The following is a 20,218-nucleotide window of genomic DNA, read 5'->3' on the forward strand; positions in this document are numbered from 1 at the left end:
AACCCGAAACCTCTCAACTAGAGTAAGGAGAACCCAGACCCCATTCACATACCCCTCACTCAAAGGCACAAAACGCAAAAAGCTATATGACAACCTACTTGCTACACAGGCTGCGAAAATTGACCCCATCATATCCAAGCTGCTGACCACAACTACGGACTACAAAGCGTTTCGAAAAGATATAAAAACCATACTATTCAAAAAACACATCCCAATATTATAATCTACCAACATCTTCTCTCCCTTCATAACCTCCTGCAACTCACAACCAACTGCAATTTCGTCCCCATAGGCAACATCCAATCTAGTTGCATCGGGCGAAATGCCAAATCATACCTAGAAACACAGTTTCCCCAAATACCGAAAAATCAGATATTACAACCTAGGAACAGACGATTTTTTTGGTAACATAAGATTAGGCTTTGTAATATTATGTAATGTAACATAAGGTTATGCGTTGTAATATAACATAAGGCTATGCTTTGTAATATCATGTAATGTAAGTTATGCAATGTACTGGAATAATAAGGTAAAATAACATAAATTAACTCTAAGTAAAGTCGTGTAAAGTTATGTAAGATAAATTTTGTAAGATAAATTATGTAAACTTAATGCAAATTAAGCAAGCACGGTAAGGATAATGTAAAGTAACACAAAGTAACTCCACGCAAAGTTATGTAAAGTTATGTAAGAAAAGTTATGTAAAGTTAGATATGCAAAGTTTGTAAAGTTATACATATAATTGTATTGTCATCGCCTGGAAATGACCAGCCATCTTCAAATGTAATCCGCTTAGAACCGCAAGGTACAAGCGGAATAGAAATCACTAATGTAATGTAATGTAATGTAAAAAGGGATCAAGAGGAGACCCTGGAAATTACAGACCAGTGAGTCTGACCTCGGTTCCGGGAAAAATGGCAGAAGCTCTGATAAAAGAAAACATCGATGAACATTTCGAAAGGAACGAACTACTGATAACCAGTCAACATGGTTTCTGCAAGGGTAGATCGTGCCTAACGAACTTACTGCACTTCTTCGAGGGAGTTAACAAACAAATGGACAGAGGAGACCCCATAGACATCATATATCTAGATTTCCAAAAAGCCTTTGACAAGGTGCCCCATGAACGTCTACTCCAGAAGCTGAAGAACCATGGGGTGGAAGGAGATGTACATAGATGGATCAGAAACTGGTTGGAAGGTAGAAAGCAAAGGGTAGGAGTGAAAGGCCACTACTCTGACTGGAGGAGGGTCACGAGTGGTGTACCGCAGGGCTCGGTGCTCGGGCCACTGCTATTTAATATATTCATAAATGATCTAGAAACAGGGACAAAGTGTGAGATAATAAAATTTGCAGACGACACCAAACTTTTTAGTGGTGCTCGGACTATAGAAGACTGCGAAGAATTGCAAAGGGACTTGAACAAGCTAGGGGAATGGGCGACGAGGTGGCAGATGAAGTTCAACGTTGAGAAATGTAAAGTATTACATATGGGAAGCAGAAACTTGAGGTACAACTATACGATGGGAGGGATATTATTGAAGGAGAGTATACAGGAAAGGGACTTGGGGGTAATGGTGGACACAACAATGAAGCCGATGGCACAGTGTGCAGCGGCCGCTAATAAAGCGAATAGAATGCTTGGTATAATCAAGAAGGGTATTGCGACCAGAACGAAAGAAGTTATTCTGCCGTTGTATCGGGCGATGGTGCGCCCGCATCTGGAATACTGCGTCCAATTTTGGTCACCATACCTTAAGAAGGATATGGCGTTACTCGAGAGGGTCCAGAGGAGAGCGACACGTCTGATAAAAGGTATGGAAAACCTTTCATACGCTGAGAGATTGGAGAAATTGGGTCTCTTTTCTCTGGAGAAGAGGAGACTTAGAGGGGATTTGATAGAAACTTACAAGATCATAAAGGGCATAGAGAAAGTAGAGAGAGACAGATTCTTCAAACTTTCAAAAAATAAAAGAACAAGAGGGCACTCGGAAAAGATAGAAGGGGACAGATTCAAAACGAATGCTAGGAAGTTCTTCTTTACCCAACGTGTGGTGGACACCTGGAATGCGCTTCCAGAGGACGTGATAGGGCAGAGTACAGTAATGGGGTTTAAGAAAGGATTAGACAATTACCTACTGGAAAAGGGGATAGAGGGGTATAGATAGAGGATTACTGCACCTGTTGGGCCGCCGCGAGAGCGGACTGCTGGGCACGATGGACCTCTGGTCTGACCCAGCAGAGGCACTGCTTATGTTCTTATGTTCATCTGCCATTTCGCCGCCCATTCTTCTAATTTGTTTAAGTCCCTTTGCAACTTTTTGCAGTCCTCTGTAGTCCGAGCTCCATTAAATAATTTGGTGTCGTCCGCAAATTTTATTATCTCGCACTTCGTCCCTGTTTCTAGATCATTTATGAAGATATTAAATAGCAGCGGCCCGAGCACCGAGCCCTGCGGGACACCACTCGTGACCCTCCTCCAGTCGGAGTAGTGACCCTTCACTCCTACCCTTTGTTTTCTACCCTCCAACCAGTTTCTGATCCATCTATGTACGTCTCCTTCCACCCCATGGTTCTTCAGTTTCCGGAGTAGACGTTCATGGGGCACCTTGTCAAAGGCTTTTTGGAAATCTAGGTATACGATGTCTATGGGGTCTCCTTTGTCCGTCCGTTTGTTGATTCCTTCGAAGAAGTGCAATAAGTTCGTTAGGCACGATCTTCCCTTGCAGAAACCATGCCGGCTGGTTATCAGAAGTTCATGTTTTTCAAAATGTTGGTCGATGTTTTCTTTTATCAGTGCTTCTGCCATTTTCCCCGGAACCGAAGTCAGGCTCACCGGCCTGTAGTTTCCCGGGTCACCTCTTGATCCCTTTTTAAAGATGGGCGTAACGTTGGCTATCTTCCAATCTTCCGGGATCTCGCCTGTTTTCAGGGATAAGTTGCAAATTTTCTGAAGTAGTTCCGCTATCTCATCCTTTAATTCCTTCAGAACCCTTGGATGTATGCCATCCGGACCCGGGAATTTGTCAGTTTTTAGTTTTTCTATCTGCCTACGAACGTCCTCAAGGCTCACTTCTATGGATGTTAATTTTTCTGCCTGACTTCCGTTGAAGAATTGTTCAGGTTCCGGCATGTTGGACGTGTTTTCGTTTGTAAATACAGACGAGAAGAACATGTTAAGCCTTTCTGCCACTACCTTCTCCTCCTTCACCACTCCCTTCCTGTCTCCGTCGTCCAGCGGTCCCACTTCCTCTCTAGCCGGCTGCTTCCTTTTAACATATCTGAAGAATGGTTTGAAATTTCTTGCTTCCCTGGCTAGCTTCTCTTCATACTCTCTTTTGGCTTTCCGAACCTCACCTTGGTGAATGTCCGGGAAACCACTGCTAGCCCAAACTGTAGTGCTGAAAATTGACAGCGATTCTCCAACACATGAAATCTCAGGAACTTTCTGTGTGCTGGAAAAATTAGAATGTGGAGATAAGCCAGGGAGGCCAGAAACTCCCCCAGCTGGACCGCTTCAATGAGATCTCACTGTCTCCATCCAGAAACACAGTACCCTCAAGGCCACATTGACATGCTTGACATCCAGACTGGGCCTCCAGTTTTGTCGAAATTTTTCTTGGGCATGGCAAAGTATATCGAGTTCCTGCCTTAGCCCGTGTTCTTCTGGAACTGGTTCTATGATTGAATATCCAGAAATCTGTTTAATCTTGCCTGGACTTGGGTTGCCCAATCTGGTCGGCTTGCCAGAGAATCCACGAACCAGACAGAGGTTATGCAAACTATCTTGTAACCCTCTCTGTTAATATCCAAGACTCAAAGATCTGTTATTATATGTCTCCCAGGCTTCCAGAAAGGCTGAGAGCCAGCCTCCAACATTCTGAAGGGCGGCTGGAAGCCTGGCGTCATTGTGACTTATTGGCTGTATTTTAGAGCTTCTGGAATATCTTTGTCTGGAATCATGAAAGATTCTCCGAGACGAGCCCCCTAAGGTAATGGCGAAAAACATCAGAAACCCCAAAAGATGCTCCAATTCTGGTTTCTAGCCACTTGATGTCTACTGTATGGTAAGGACTTGGAACAATGATCTTGAACACTGGACATAAGATCATTCAGGCCTTTGCCAAAAAGCTTATGTTCTTTGAGGAGAGCCTGCTAAGCATAGCCTTGGAGATTGAATCACCTGCCCATTGCCTGATCCAGAGATGGAATATGTGGACACACTCATCATGACACTAATTACAACATAAAGTGCGACAGCCACATAGTCCACCCCTGCTAGCACGAGCAGAGGCAATGGCTCAACCACCGTCATATCCAGAGTTCACAGCAGTGAATGGCTGGCACGTGCTACGAAATAAGCAGAGGAACCACCTTAACTCCTAGAGACAGGGCTTCAAACTGCCTCCTGAGGACCATATCCACTCCGAGGTCCTGTGTATCCTTCGGCATTGTGAGAATCAAAGGTGAAGGGGAAAAATATGTATAAGCTGAAAGAAAAGGCTGAATTGCTTAAATATTTCTGTTCCGTATTCATGGCTGAAGCGCCATGAGCAGGACCACAGAAGAGAAACAAATAAGGATGGAGGAGTGGTAGACCATGATTAATTTTCAGAAAGTTGTGTTCATGAGGAGCTAGCTAAAATAAAGGTAGACAAAGCGATGGGACCAAATGGTGTACATCCAAGGGTGCTGAAGGAACTTAGGGAAGTTCTGGTGGCTCCGCTGACTGACCTTTTCAATGACTCGGGAGTGGTACCAGAGGACTGGAGAAGTGCAGATGTGGTCCCTCTCCACAAAAGTAGAAGTGAGGAAGAAATAGGGAATTACTGGAAGGCTGGTAAGTCTGACTTCTGTGGTAAGCAAATTAATGGAAACACTTTTAAAACAGAGAATAGTCAAGTTTCTGGAATTCTGTGGATTACAGATCCGGAGGCAACATGGATTCACTAGAGACAAAGCTAAATCAATTTCTTTGACTGGGTGACCAGAGAATTGGATAGAGGGAGTGTGCTAGATGTGGTGTATTTAGATTTTAGCAAAGCCTTTGACAGCATTCCACACAGACGTCGAATAAATAAACTGAGTGCCCTCGGGATGGGTCCCAAACTGGTTGAGTGTAAGGCGACAGAGAGTAGTGATCAATGGAGATTGCTCTGAGGAAAGGGATATTACCAGTGGTGTGCCTCAAGGTTCTGTTCTTGGGCCTGTTCTTTTTAACATTTTTATAAACATTATTGCTGCAGGGTTGTCGAGTAAGATTTGCCTCTTTGCGGATGATACCAAAATCTGCAATAGAGTAAACACCCAGGATAGTGTGAAAAACATGAAGAAAGACCTTGCGAAGCTTGAAGAATGGTCTGAAATTTGGCAGCTAAAATTTAATGCTAAGAGATGTAAGGTCATGCAATTGGGATGCAAAAACCCAAGGGAACAGTACAGTTTAGGGGGTGAAGAATTTATATGCACGACATGAGAGCAGGACTTGGGTGCGATTGTATGTGATGATCTTAAGGAGGCTAAACAGGTCGAAAAGTTGATAGCGAAAGCTAGAAGGATGCTAGGGTGCACAGGGAGAGGTATGGCCAGTAGGAAAAAGGAGGTATTGATGCACTTGTATAAGACTCTAGTGAGATCTCATTTAGAATATGGTGTACAATTCTGGAGGTCGCACCTTCAAAAGGATATAAAAAGAATGGATTCGGATGAAGACTGAGGAAGAAGAGTTTACCAAAGATGGAGGCTTGAATGCTGCCATGGAGATGCCGTTGGAGTTTCTGTCGGGAAACTATTTGCTTGACCCTGTTTCATGGTCAAAAGAAAATCTAAGATCTGGGTGTTCCTGGAGGAATCTGCTGCCGCGACCGGGCCAATGGATGCCTACATGGAGCGAGGTGCCCGAACACTGCAACTGGAGGGATCCTCGGCATGGAGACACACAGGCTGAGGCATCTGGTCTCTCCCTTGAGGGCACCACCTTGTCGCCAGAGGAGCATAGTCCTCCAATTTGCCCCAAGGCAATGGTAGAGCAGAGAGAGGTGGAACCAGCCCAGGATGCTCCCCTACTTACCCAGCAGAGAGCAGATAGCTGCTCTGGATGAAGGGCAGAGGAGGCTTTTTTGCTAACATGCTGTAATCAGAGAGTAGAATGCAACAGGCTACCGCAGTTTCCTTGATGATCAAAGAGAACCCTGCTGTGTCCACAGGTACTTTGTCTCTTAGAGAGGACTCAGGAAATGTTGTTACATCTATGCAAAGGCCAAAGGTATTCAACATGGAAATGCTATGGGAGGCAATATCAAGTCTGCAACTCTCCTTGGGAACTCAAATTCAGCAACTTTCATTACAGTATATGACAGTTTTATCAGAAAATTTGGACATAAAGAATAAAGTATCATCTCTTGAAAGTAAAGTGGATGAACATGACTAGATTAAAAGCTGTTGAAACTCAAGCCTTAACTTGGGTTAAGGATAGTGGGAATCTCCATTTCAAGTTAGAAATGCTGGAGAATGCCACTAAGAAATGTAATCTGCGGATTATAAATTTCCCAAAAGTTTTTCCTGTATCAGCACATGACATGTTTAAAAAATACTTAACTGAAGTTTTAAAGGTATCAGACTTCATATTCACCTCTCAAAAATTTATTACCTACCCAGGAGAGTTAAATCCCCAAATCCTAACCAGCAGAATCTATTTGCTGATCGTTTGGATTTAACTAATTTCTTAGAGAGGTCGGAAACTGAATCTCAGGTTACAGCTACGTTGCTGGTACAGTTCGCTATAGATTCAGACAGGGAATGGATGTTAAAACTTTTTCAAATATAAAGATGTTCCTTTTATGTCAAATGTTGTAAGAATATACCCTGATGTATCTCGTTCCACACAGAAGAGAAGGATTTCATGTTAAGACTCCAGGCATTGCAATTAGGTGCTACATTTGTCCTGAGGTACCCCTGTAAATGTGTTATCAGTGTTCTCCCCAGAAATTTTTTCCAGCTGGGTGGCATGAAAAAGTAGCCGGGTGGGGCGGGATAGGGAAATTTGGTAATTAGAATAGGGTCATTAAATCCAGTGGCGTACCTAGTATATATGACAGTCAATACTTATCATTTTTTAACAACCCCCTCCTCTATATAAAAAAGTTATTTTTAGCCATACAAAGGTGCACCCAGGTAAAGACAGCATTTTAAACACAGCAGTGAGCACTAGAACACCAACACACGCATTGTAAAACTAAACAAACCAGATCCTGCACAGTCGATGCTAATAGAAAACCATGTCTTTTTCATACAAACAGAACACAGAAACACACTCTCGCCCAATATGGAATAATCACAAACTAAAAATAGAAATACGTAGACAAAAGTTAAACTAATGCAGCACCACAGAAACAGTGACACATGTCCCCTAATACTGTGCAAAATATAACATAACAATCACCACTTCAAAAATTAACAAATAGAAATAAAACAAACAACAAGAAATAAGAAAATACCATTTTATTGGACTAATCCATTTTCAATTTAGCTTTCAAAGGCCAAATCTTTCTTCAAGATAGTACAGTATACAGCTGTTATGGTATCCTGTTCTGACCTGAGGAAAGGGGTTTAGTCCAAAAGAAATTGCCTTATTTCAATTTCCTATTTATAAAGCAACAACAACAAAATTATTTCTACCTTTTGTAGTTTCTGCTTTAAATCATCTTCTCTTCGCTCTTTTCTTTCTATACGTTTGTCCTCTCTCCCTTCCAAGCAACATCTGTCCTCTATCTTTGCCCCTTCCACCCAGCCTCTGCTCTCTCTCTACCCCTTCCATCTACTGTCCACCCTCTCTCTGCCCCTTCCATTCACTGTCCACCCTCTATGTGCCCTTTCCATCCAGTGTCCGCTCTCTCTCTTCCATACGGCATATTCCCTTCTTTTTATGTCCTTTCAGTAAACTGTATATCCTGTGCCTTTTCTCTCCTTTGTACATGATTTATTTCAGCTTCATCCCCTCTCCATTTTTCTGTCTTCACCCCTTCCCCTATGCTCTGGCATCTCTCTCTTCTCCTTTCCTTCCTTCCCACTCCACCCCATGATCTGGTATTTCTATCTCCTTCCCTTCCCTCCCCCCATGCCCTGGCATCGCTTTCCTCTCCTATCTCTCCTTCTCTGCACTGGCACCTCTTCTTCCTTTCCCTCTGGTCTGGCATTTGTCTCCTTATTTTCCCTTTCCTCCCCCATGCCCTGACATCTCCCTCCATGGCCTAGTATCGCTTTTCCTTTCCCTCCCTTTCATGGTCTTGGCATCTATCTTTTCGATCCTCTCCCTTCCTGATCTTCCTTCTCCCTCCTTCCCTCTCTCTCCCCAACTGGGTGCAGCAGCAGCATTTCTCTTCCCTCATCCCCTCTCACTCTCCTCCCCTGCTCTTCCCTCAGTCCTGCTGCAGCTTTCCCTCTTCCATTTTAAGTCCAGCAGCACCTCTCTCGCCTCCCTCCACCACTCAGCTCCAACAGCACCTCTCCCTTTCGCCTCCCTCCATCACTCAGCTCCAACAGCACCTCTCCCTCCCCTCCTCTCTACTTCCGTTTCCCCCACTGACTAGCTGCAACACCTCTCCTTTCCACCCCCAGGGCCAGAAGCACCTCTCCTGTCCAACTAGCAGGGCTCCTCTCCCTTCCCTTTCCCTCCCCTCTGGCTAGAAGCAGTACCTTACACACTCACCTCCCAGATCTAGCAGCACCACTCCCTCCTCTCCTCTTTTCCTCGCCTCCTATCAGCACCCCTTCCTCTTATCTCCCAGGTCCATTGGCACCACTCCCCCCTCCCGATTAACAGGCTCTTACCGGCTTGGAAATTCCCCAGCCTGACTCGGCACAGTCTGAAGTTCTGTGTTCGACTCCGGCCAAATAAAGTTAACCCCCCCCCAAAAAAAAAAACAAAAAACCAGGCGATTTTTCAAACCCACCCTGTAACACTAGCCTGGACTAACCGCAGCACTGCTCTCTCCTTATTATAATTTGCCTGACTGCTGCCCTCGTTTTATCGAGTCAATTCCCTCCAGCAGCCTCGGTGCCTCTGCTAGGCCGTCCCACCTCTGAAGAAGAAGGAAGTTGCATCATCGGAGGTGGGGGCGGCCTAGCAAAATCCCCGAGGCTGTAGAAGGGAATTGACTCGATAAAGCTACGGCAGCAGTCAGGCAAATTACAATAAGGAGAGAGCGGTACTGCTGCTAGTCCAGGCTAGTGTTAGGGGAGGGTTTGAAAAATCACCTGGTTTTTTTCTTCTTTTTTTACTTGATGGGCCATTGGTCTGACCCAGTAAGACTATTTTTATGTTATTATGTAAGTCCATTCTGAAAGACCTCCCTGCTAAGGCAGTATTTCTGGATGTCATTTCCTAGGCACATCATGTATTGGAGATTCAAGCTCTGTCTTGCCAAGATCTTACTGTATATTTCCTAACTAAAACTGCCACACCTCCATGTCTACCAGTAGATGAAGAATAAGACTTGGCCTACCCAGCTGCGCTTTAATTTAAGATGAGCACTATCAAATAATCTTCTGTTTTTCTTGCAGACATGCTATATCGCCCATATGCCACCTTAGGGCAACCAATATCTTGGATCTCTTTTAATTGGAGAAGTTACGCCTCCCACTTTCCAAGATAGAACACAATTAGCAATTCACAACACTTTAGTTGTATTCTTTAAATGTGGTAAATTTCTCTCTCATCACCCTAAGAGCCCAGCCTTCCCCTGGGGTCTGTGCACATCTAAGAAGGAGCAGGGTCCCATAGTTCTGAGATATTACAGGACCACTCTTTTGTACCAAACCATGAACCACAGCAGCTAAAAGGCCCTAGGGAGAACACTGTGTTATGGTCTATAACAGGGGTACCCAACACGTCGATCGCAATCGACCAGTAGCTCAGGAAGGCAACGTGAGTCGATCGCGGAGCCCATCCCGGGCTACGTGATAGACTCGTGTTGCCGTCCTGATCTACCGGGCCGATCAGCCTTCCTCTCCAGTGTTCTCTAGGGCCTTTTAGCTGGGCGATCCGCCCAGCTGTTATCTGCTGCTGCTGCCGCCGCTGCAGATAACAGCGGCAGCAGCAGATAACAGCAGATAAACCCCCTCCAAAAATACCGGCTTGGAGATTTCAGCCCGTAGCGAACTTATGCTCCGTGGCTCTAAGGTGTGCGTACCGGCTTCCCTTCTCTTCCCTCCGAAACCAGAAGTTATGTCCCGGGGGGGGGGGAAGGGAAGCCGGCATGCACATGTTGAGAGCCCTGAAGCAAGCGTTCGCTACGGGCTAATGCAGGAGACAGGTTAGTGAAGCATTTGTTCTTCTTCCTGCCGGGTCCTGCCTACTTTCTGTTTCCGCGAAGGCAGGACCTGGCAGCATTTCCCCCAATAGGTTGATCACGATCTTGGGCTGATCAGCCTTCCTCTTCCCGACGGCAGAATTGACGTCGGGGAGAGGAATGCTGGTTGGCTGAAGCAGGGAGAGCTTGGGGCCTGTTATTGGTGGCGTTTGAGTCCTGGTCCCCGATGGCAATGGCAGTGGCTTGGGGGAGGGCAGGGAGAAAGAAAGAAAAAGGGCAGGCAGGGAGACAGAAGGAAAGAAGAGAAACAGAAAAAAAAGAAAGGGAGGCAGAGAGAAAGAAAGGGCAGGGAGAGAGGAAGGAAAAGTTGGGGGAGGGAACGAGGTCTGGAGGAGAGGAAGCATACAGGCTAAAAGAAGGGAAGAAAGATTGGATGCACAGTCAGAAGAAGAAAGTGCAACCAGAGACTCATGAAATCACCAGACAAGGTAGGAAAAATGATTTTATTTTAAATTTAGTGATCAAAATGTGTCTGAATTTATATCTGCTGTCTATATTTTACACTAAGGTCCCCTTTTACTAAACTGCAATAGAGTTTTTTAGCGCAGGGAGCCTATGAGCGTCGAGAGCAGCGCTGGGCATTCAGCGCAGCTCCCTGCGCTCTAAAAACTGCTATCGTGGTTTAGTAAAAAGGGAGGGGGTATTTTTGTATGGTTGTTACTGAGGTGATAGTGCATAGAGTCATCTGCTTTGACCTCTTTGAAAAACCCTGGAATAATTAACATTTTCTATGCGTACAGTGTGCGTTGTGTTTTTTTTAAATTTTATTGTTGGTAGATCATTTTGACTTGGTCATTTTAAAAGTAGCTCGCAAGCCCAAAAAGTGTGGGCACCCCTGGTCTATAAAGATAATCTCCAACTCACATCACCTTAATATCTAAACCAGCATTAAATTTCTTGAATCATCGCATGAGAATAGGCTTCTATGTGAACGCTCAGACCCATAACCAAATTCTAGTGAAGAATCACGGAGTCAGTTATATTGGAAACCATCATTGCTTGTTCACAGTCTCCGCCACCTGCTTAAAAATACAATGATGTTGCTATGCTCTAAATCAGGGGTGCCCAACGCGTCGATCGCGATCGACCGGTAGCTCAGGAAGGCAACGTGAATCGATCGCAGAGCCCATCCCGAGCTCTGTGATAGACTCATGTTGCCGTCCCGATCTACCGGGCCTATCAGCCTTCCTCTCCCCGACGTCAAAGACGCCGACGCTGGGCATTAGGCTGTTTTTGTCATTTCGGGGGGGGGGGGAGAGGGCACGAGGTGGCGTGGCGCCGGCAGCAGCAACAGCCTGAAAAAGAAATCATCCTGGCCCGGGTCGGTGTCATAATCCGGAACTTCTACCTCTTCCAGCAGCCCTCTCCCTTCTACCTGCTTCCGGCCACACCCCCTGCTCCGCGGCTCTCTTCGGCAACTCAGCAGCAGCGATCGACACAAGCTTCTGACGTCGAGGCCTACCCTCTGCGAGTCCCGCTTGTTTCAACTTCCTTTTTCCACAAAGGCAGGACTCGTAGAGGGAAGGCCTCGATGTCGGCAGCTTGTCTTGATCACCACTGCTGACGAGTTGCTGAAGAGAGCCGCGGAGCAGGGGGGTGTTGCCAGGTGCAGGTAGAAGGGAGAGAGCCAGATGCAGGACTCGTGGGTGAGGGAGGAGAAGAGAGAGAGAAAGAGAGAGGGGAGGGAAACAAAAGGAAATATTTCATACTGGGCTGAGCCGGAGTGGAGGGAGGGTGGAAAGATTCTGGCTACAGGGTGCATTAACAAAGGAAAAGGGGGGAAAGCTGAAAATGACACAAAGAAGAGAAAGAGTAAGCAGGACCTACTGAATAAGGATAGAGATACAGAGGGGACATGAAGAGGAGGTGAAATAGAGACATAGTAGTAATGCTGAAAAAGTGTGTGTGTGGGGGGGGGGAGATAAAGACATTGAAAGGGCAAATGGTGAACATGGGGTAAAGACAAGGACAGAGACAAATGAAGATTCTGAAAAAGTGGTGAGATAGGGATATAGGTGAGATGGACACAAAGAAAGGTGATGCTGGAAAATAGGTGGAATGGTAATTGACAGACACAGAAGGGAAATGCTGGATCAAGGAGAGATGGGGCTCAGGCTGAATGGAATGAGAAGAAATGCCTTGTTGGCCTGGAACTTCCTCTCCTACGTCAGAATTGACGTCAGGGAGCGGAATGCTGGTCAGCGCGACGCTTCTGCAGGGAAAACTTGGGACGGCGGTGGCTTGGGGGCTGTTCCCCGATGGCGGTGGCAGCAAACCGAGTAGCTTGGGGGAGGGCACGGAGAAAGAAAGAAAGGGGGGCAGACAGGGAGATAGAAAGAAGGGGGAACAGGGAGATAGAAAGAAAAAGTTGGGGGAGGTAATGAGGTTTGGAGGAGAGGAAATATACAGGCTGAAAGAAAGGAAGAAAGATTGGATGCACAGTCAGAAGAAGAAAGTGCAACCAGAGACTCATGAAATCACCAAACAGCAAAGGTAGGAAAAATGATTTTATTTTCAATTTAGTGATCAAAATGTGTCGGTTTTGAGAATTTATATCCGCTGTCTATATTTTGCACTTTGGCTCCCTTTTACTAAACCGCAATAGTGTTTTTTAGCGCAGGGAGCCTATGAGCATTGAGAGCAGCACGAGCATTCAGCGTAACTCACTGTTCTAAAACCTACTATTGTGGTTTAGTAAAAAGGGAGGGGGTGTATTTGTCTATTTTTGTATTTTGTTACTGAGGTGACATTGCATAGAGTCATCTGCTGTGACCTCTTTGAAAAAACCCGGAATATGAATAATTAACATTTTCTCTGCCTTTCAGTGTGCTTTGTGTTTTTTTTTAATTTTATTGTTGGTAGATCATTTTGACTTAGTCATTATAAAAGTAGCTTGCAAGCCCATAAAGTGTGGGCACCCCTGCTCTAAATGATTACAAAGCATACTTATCTGATATGCAGAGTAGCATTACTGGTACTCTAACTGCTCCGGGTACATGCTTAAATTACAATATACCAGTTGCTGTCTCAATATCTCCGACCCCCAAACCCGGATTTCGTGGTTGGCTTCTTCAGGAGGGGACACAGGATGAAAAACTCCCAAACCAAACTGACAGACAATTCATAACGACGCATTGTCCGTCAGACAATTCATAACGATGAGTTGTCTGTCAGTTTGGCTTGGGAGTTTTTTTATCCTGTGTCCCCTCCTGAAGATGCAGGGCTGAAGATGTGAACAGCTGCCGTTTATAGGGATCCTCACCCAGGTCTGCAGCCGGGATTTCATCCTGATTCTCAATATAGGAGGCCGAATCTCCCATCATGGAAGCCTTGCTTTGTGACAATAAACGGGTCAAGATTTAACTTTTTTCTCCCAAATTCCTGTCTGACAATCAGAGTCAGGAAGGAGCTCCGCTCTCACAGAAGTATGTACAGAAGATTCTTAGAGGAGTGCACCAAAGATTGCTCTACAGTGGACCTAAATAGCCTATTTTGGCCATACGCATACATCTGCCAGAGCAGATTAACAAACCTGGTGTAAAAGCCTTAGCAGGCAACTCTCCATCCCCTTTAAAAGGGAGGAGACACCGCTTCTTCGGTTTTGGAGCACCACGCTGTTTCGAGGCTCCTGGGGAAATTTTCAATCCCCAAAGAGCCATTTGTCATGCACCGGAGGCCACATAGGAGTTAAACTTGAAGTTCCCGCCTCCTCGCTTGGCTCAACCCCTCATGTGGCCCAAGGGCGCTCTTATACCACCTATCCTTCACAAACAAGGCATGATATAGAGGTTTTTGAGTCAGAGGACTCTGTCCCTAGCACTTGGGAAGCAAAACAAGATGTTTTGTAGAAGTTTGAGAACGTAGGGAAAAAATAAAAATCAGGAAAATTCAAGATGGCTGCCGCAGGTGAATTTCAGCATAAAAAACAGCTTAAAATCACTCAGGGCTGACCAAAAACATCAAAAAGATTTTAGGGGGAGGGACAAAGGCCTTAGTCATAGAAACAGTCAAAAACAGCTTTTGAAGACACCCTCCTCCCTGATTTTTCTCACAGGCTGTCACAGCCTTATTTACAGGACCCTGAAGCCGTCGGCACAATGCGCGGCAGCGGCAATGAAAGCAAACAGAATGTTAGGCATGATAAAGAAAGGAATCACGAGTAGATCGGAGAAAGTCATAATGCCGCTTTATAGAGCAATGGTCAGACCACACTTGGAATACTGTGTCCAACATTGGTCTCCCAACCTAAAGAAGGATATAAAACTGTTGGAGAGGGTGCAGAGTCGAGCAACGAAGTTAATAAGAGGTATGGAGAACTTGGAATATGAGGAACGACTCAAGAAACTGGGACTGTTCTCCCTTGAGAAGAGGAGGCTGCGAGGGGACATGATCGAGACGTTCAAAATGCTGAAGGGCATCGATAAAATAGAGCAGGAAAATAAATTATTTACATTGTCCAACGCGACACGGACAAGAGGACATGGTTTGAAGCTAAGGGGGGACAAGTCCAGGACAAATGTCAGGAAGTTCTGTTTTACGCAGCGAGTGGTAGACGCCTGGAATGCTCTCCCAAAGGAGGTTATTAAGGAATCCACTGTGCTGGGATTCAAAGGCAAATTAGATGCACATCTCCTTATGAGAGGCATAGAGGGATATGGGTGACTAAAACTACATCAGGTGTATACCTGACTGGGCCTCCGCGTGTGCGGATCGCCGGACTCGATGGACCATGGGTCTGATCCGGAGATGGCAGTTCTTATGTACAGACCCTGTGATGGGGAAATGGTGCCGATGCTGCCTACTTCAGCTCCTCTCAGGTTTAGCTGGTCTAGGAGAAGCCCTCTGCTTCCAGTCACTTCACTGAGATGTTTGAGCTGCCATGCCACCCCACCACCCACACAAGAGAAAATTGCTAATGGATGCTCTCCTGAACACCCCCCCCCCATTCCTTTGGTAGATATTAGGAGCTAGAGGGAAACATGGTCCCTCCAGCTCCAAGGCCCGCCCATGGAAAATGACAGGCCTTCCCCTCCCTGGTGCACCATGTGATGCACAGGAAGGAGCCTAATGCCCTGATTGGCTCAGACACCTAAGGCCCCTCCCCTTGGGCCATCAAGGCGTCTGAGCCAATCAGGATCTTAGACTCCTCCCTGTGCATCACATGGTTAACCGAGGGGAAGGTCCATCATTTTCCATGGGCAGGCCTTGGAGCTACAGTGCTTCCCTCCAGCTCTCAATGTCTAGCAAAGATACAAGGGGGGGGGTGCTGGGGGAGCATTCGATGGTAGGAGGGAGTGGGCATTCCTCCTGCCTTTTTTTTTCAGGAGGAAAGGGGAAGGGTAGGGGATAGTTGGGGGAGGTCAGAGGCGCAGGGTTCCAGGACTGGGTTAGGCATGGCACAGGGATATTCGGCCAGGCTACTGTGTGTTTGAGGGGGGGGAGGGGTCATTGGTGAGGGCCATCAGCCATGGGGTGAGGGCTTTATTTTTTTTTTTTTTAAGGGGCAGATTGTGTGTGTGTCACATGCATAACATCTGTGTCATTAAAAAAAAAAAGAAAGCCCTAACAGCAAAGACAGGAGGCTGCTTCCCCTGTCACTGCTGTTAGGGCTCTGCACATGTGTCAAATCACTTACCGGTTTGCATGCAGGTCAGGTTTGCATGCAAACTTGGTAGCGCATCGATCGCTGGTCCACAATCAGCCAGAGAATCGGCCAACTGTGATCAAGTCGGTATTACTGACTGACTTTAGCGCATTTAGCTCTTAGTATCAAGAGTTGTATTGATCCAAAAAATTTCAGTCCTCTGACAGGTTTTGTAGGACTGCAACACCTAGACAAAGCAGCTGTTTTGTGTTATGCAGAGTGTGGTACTCTAAAGGTGACTTCCATTCAGCTGCCTCTAAGTCTCAAATCAATAGATATCCAGCCCTAGGAAGCATCAACATAAAACTTTATTCAATTTGGAGGAGATCAAGCATGGACCCCCCTGGTCCACTTGATATGGAATGACCCAAAAGGGAGTTGGGGAGAGAGGTGTATGATGTTTAGATATGTCACTTTGGCTTGCCTTTCATACCTAGCTTACCACCCTGCTGCCACTCCAAATATTTCTGTTTGGTGACACCACTGCCCAGCAGAGAGACTGAGCCATCCCAGAGCAAGCTTTCCTTGCACTGGCCTATCAATAACCACTAATGAGCCATATAAGAGAGACTGAGTAAATTAATTTCAATGCCCATTCAAATTCTTGTCATCTGCCCTGAGGCTTTCATATAGAACAAAAAAAGAAATAAAATGACAAAATCCTTAATAATTCAAGCTGCCATCCAAAGGGAGCACAGTATCTAAACTACGAGCCTTTAAAAAATTTAATGATAGAGATAACTAGTTCTTCACCCACCTGTTCACCACTCCAATAATTCCAAGTTTAACTGGAATTACCCGTCCCATCAGTACGTCCATTGCATCAGTGCCAGCATCCATCAAGTCTAGCTTTGTGATGACAGCAAGAGTCCTTCGACCTGTATGGTAGAAGCAAACCCAAACAACTTTAACTCATACAGTATTACAACTTTTTAAACTAAACTAAACCTTAGGTTTATATACCGCACCATCTCCACAGTCGTGGAGCTCGGCACGGTTTACAGGAATAGTAATGAGAAAGGAACTCCAAGGAAAGGGTTAGATGAAGATCAGAGGAAAGAGGGAAGTTAGAGGGCTAGGATGTCAAATGAGGAGGGAATGTTAGGTTTTTAAGAATAACCAGGTTTTCAGCTGTTTACGGAAGGGTTGAAGAGCACTCAGGTTACGAAGAGGGGAGGTAAGGTTGTTCTATTTTTCTGTGGAGTGCTTATTAAAGTACACTTCTCCCTCCGTATTCGCTGTGATAGGGGATTAATAGACCCGCAAATAAAGAAAAACCGCAAATAACTTTTTAATATGTTATTCTATTAAAAACCATGGTGAAACTGCAAACAACATGGTGTGAGACCTGACCTGTTCCTGAAGGAGAGGCAAAACACGGTGAAGAAAGTGCTGGGAATCGGCGATTTTCTCTGTAAATGCTTGGAATCAGCAATTTCTCTATGCAAGCTGATGTAATTTGGGGGGGGGGGGGGGAGGAGCCAGCATGCTAAAAACCGCGATTGCTGAAATCATGAATACGGGAGGGAGAAGTGTACAATTAAAATTCTAGAATATAACAAAACTATACAGTCCCTACTTCTTTTTCTTCTTGCTATTGAACCATTGGTGGTTAAGATATAATCGGACCCTAGTATTATGGGTATCAAAGTAGGCTCCCGGGAAAGTCACCTTAACTTAACAGGCCCACTTACATCTACCATTGGTCTTACTATTGTGCAGGACTTTGGGAACATCTCAGGCCTACGAGTTAACTGTGCCAAATCTGAATTGTTCCCTTTGGCTTCCGAGTGGCAAAAGCGATGGCATGACGATTTACCTATTCCCCCAGTCAGGAAACCAATACGCTATCTGGGAGTCTACTTGAGTGTCAATACTAAAATTATGTATCAATACAATGTTCTTCATCATATTGAGGCTATCTGTACTCTTTGTGTAAAATGGAAGGATTTACCGCTTTCCCTCTGGGTCCAGGTAACTTTGTTTAAGATGGTCTTATTACCTAAACTCCTATATCCGCTACAGGCTGGATTACCACTAAAGATGAACGGGCTTTTAAATCCATTCTTCTTTCCTTTCTCTGGCATTAACAAGGCAGCTCGAATCAGTTTTGTTACTTTGACACTAGACAAGCGGTTGGGTGGATTGAATCTCCCAGATATTCGCCTATTCAATGTGGCCTCATTGATGTGGTTCGTACATGAGGGTATCACAGGATGCTATAAATCTTCTCCAACTGGGTGGATGACTGTGTGGTGCACTCCCTATTCTTTCTTATCCTTATTGCATGTACCGCCGCGGGCTGTATTGGGGGCTGGTTCTCGGTTCCAATTTTTGACACCTTTACTCCTGGTGTGGCGGTGGTGGCGGAGGAGACAGCAGTGCTCCCCTCAGGCATTTCCTTTCCTACCCTTGGTGGGGAATGTTGACTTCTCTCCGGGGATGGGCATCTCCGGGTTCCAATCATGGGAGTCCTGGGGCTGTGTCAGTCTGCGACACCTTTCTGAAGAGGGTATGGGGGTTTTTCCCACTTTTTCTCTGTTACAGTCCTGATGGGAGCTCCTCGCTACACAGTTTTGGGTCTACTTACAGATACGACATTACTACTCTTCACTAGACTGCCAGTGGGTGGAGCAGTGGTCTCTTGGCCAATTAGACACACAACTGGTATTGATACTCTTTCAGATGAACAAGTTAGCCACGTGGTACCGGGTCCTTAAGCTTGCCCCTACAACTCCATCCTTAGAGAGGGTGGCTGGTCTGTGGTCCAGGGATCTGGCAACTGAATACAACAGAGCCCAATTTTTGGATCTGTTTGCCAATATTTTTCTTTTAGGTGGATCCACAGACCTTAAAGAAATGCAATTTAAAATCTTGCACCGTGCTTATATTTCTAGAGCTCAGGGTAAGGCTATGGGTCTTTGGGATGCTGCTACTTGCTCCCACTGCCAGAGAGCCATGGGTATCTAGGTTCACATGTTTTTGGAATGCCCTCATGTGGCCGTCTGGCTTAAGGTTCTCCCCTTCCTCGATGGATTGGTTGGGCGGTAGGTACCTTTTAGGGGATCAGAGGGAGCTACTTCAAGGGGGATTTGCTCTTCCACTTAGGAAGTTTCTGTACACTGCTCTCCTGTTGGTGAAAAAGCTCTTGGTGCAGCATTGGGTGGAATCGACCCCACCTCCTTTCAACAGTTGCTTCAGAAAATGCTGGAGGATGCTGCTTTTGAAATCCAAACCCATCATTCAGCACTATCTAGCGATAAATGACTATATTTGTTTGTGGCGAACGTTCTGGATAGCGGCTGAGGCGGCTTGTCTCCGTTGCCCAGCTGTGACTCTGCTATGCTGGATCCCAGGGGTTCGATCCTGTTTGCTTACTCTCAAGTCGGTATAGTTGGCATGTGCCTGGGGTATGTCAGGGGTCTATTTGGTGTGGTTAGTATGGTATGCTTTGTTGGATGTTGTCTGATGGAATGGTTGCAAGTGTGCGTGGGGAACTGGGTTCATCATTTCAAAAAAAGATTATTGCAGCCAGGGTTAGTTCTCCAGGAGAGTGACTCTTTGTGCTCCAGTTTTGGCCCATATTGTAGGAGGTTCTCTAGTTCGTTGAAAGCTTACCGATGTATTCTTTTCTCCTGTGGGCTTTGCATTCATTTGTTGATTTTCTATTGTTGTATTTGCTGTAACCCTACCTGGATTGTTTGCATTGTTGTTGGACTTTCTTGTACCACAACTCAGGTGGTCTTTTTACTTTGACCCCTAAAACAGATATTCCACACGCTATGTCAGCTGAGGTTAGGGGACGGAGAAGAACAACGATTAATATCCATAATGCAAGTTTCTAGAAGGAATCCTAGTACTCATACATAGCTCCCAACCTCAGGGCCACTGCTGCAATCAACAGATCAAGGAGGATGGGTTTGTTAAAATTAAGGGGAAAATAAACATCTTTTGATAACTGCCAATGAAAATTCATGACACCAGGATACCAATTCTGACTTTGATGCAGCTAAAGAAAAAAAGGATAAAAGAGTAACCACAGGCCAAAAGGCACAGTTATTTACCTGTAACATGTGTTATCCAGGGACAACAGGCAGATATTCTCACATGTGGGTGACATCATCCACAGAGCCAGGTATGGACAATGCAAAAAGTGTACTGTCAGTTTAAATCTTTTTAAGGTTTTGAGACTGCTCTTATCATG

The 20,218-nt window shown here is 45.5% G+C and overlaps 1 protein-coding gene across 1 annotated transcript in view; it reads right to left on the reverse strand.

Annotated features, from left to right (window-relative positions):
* Nucleotides 1–20,218, reverse strand: part of DNM1L (dynamin 1 like) — a 245,696-nt gene that overhangs the window by 99,546 nt on the left and 125,932 nt on the right. The window contains exon 7 of the mRNA XM_033953060.1: nucleotides 16,772–16,892. Coding sequence (XP_033808951.1) covers nucleotides 16,772–16,892 — 121 coding nt within the window. The remainder of the gene's footprint in view (nucleotides 1–16,771; nucleotides 16,893–20,218) is intronic.

The sequence above is a fragment of the Geotrypetes seraphini genome, chromosome 7, assembly GCF_902459505.1.
Source record: "Geotrypetes seraphini chromosome 7, aGeoSer1.1, whole genome shotgun sequence".
Classification (NCBI taxonomy): domain Eukaryota; kingdom Metazoa; phylum Chordata; class Amphibia; order Gymnophiona; family Dermophiidae; genus Geotrypetes; species Geotrypetes seraphini.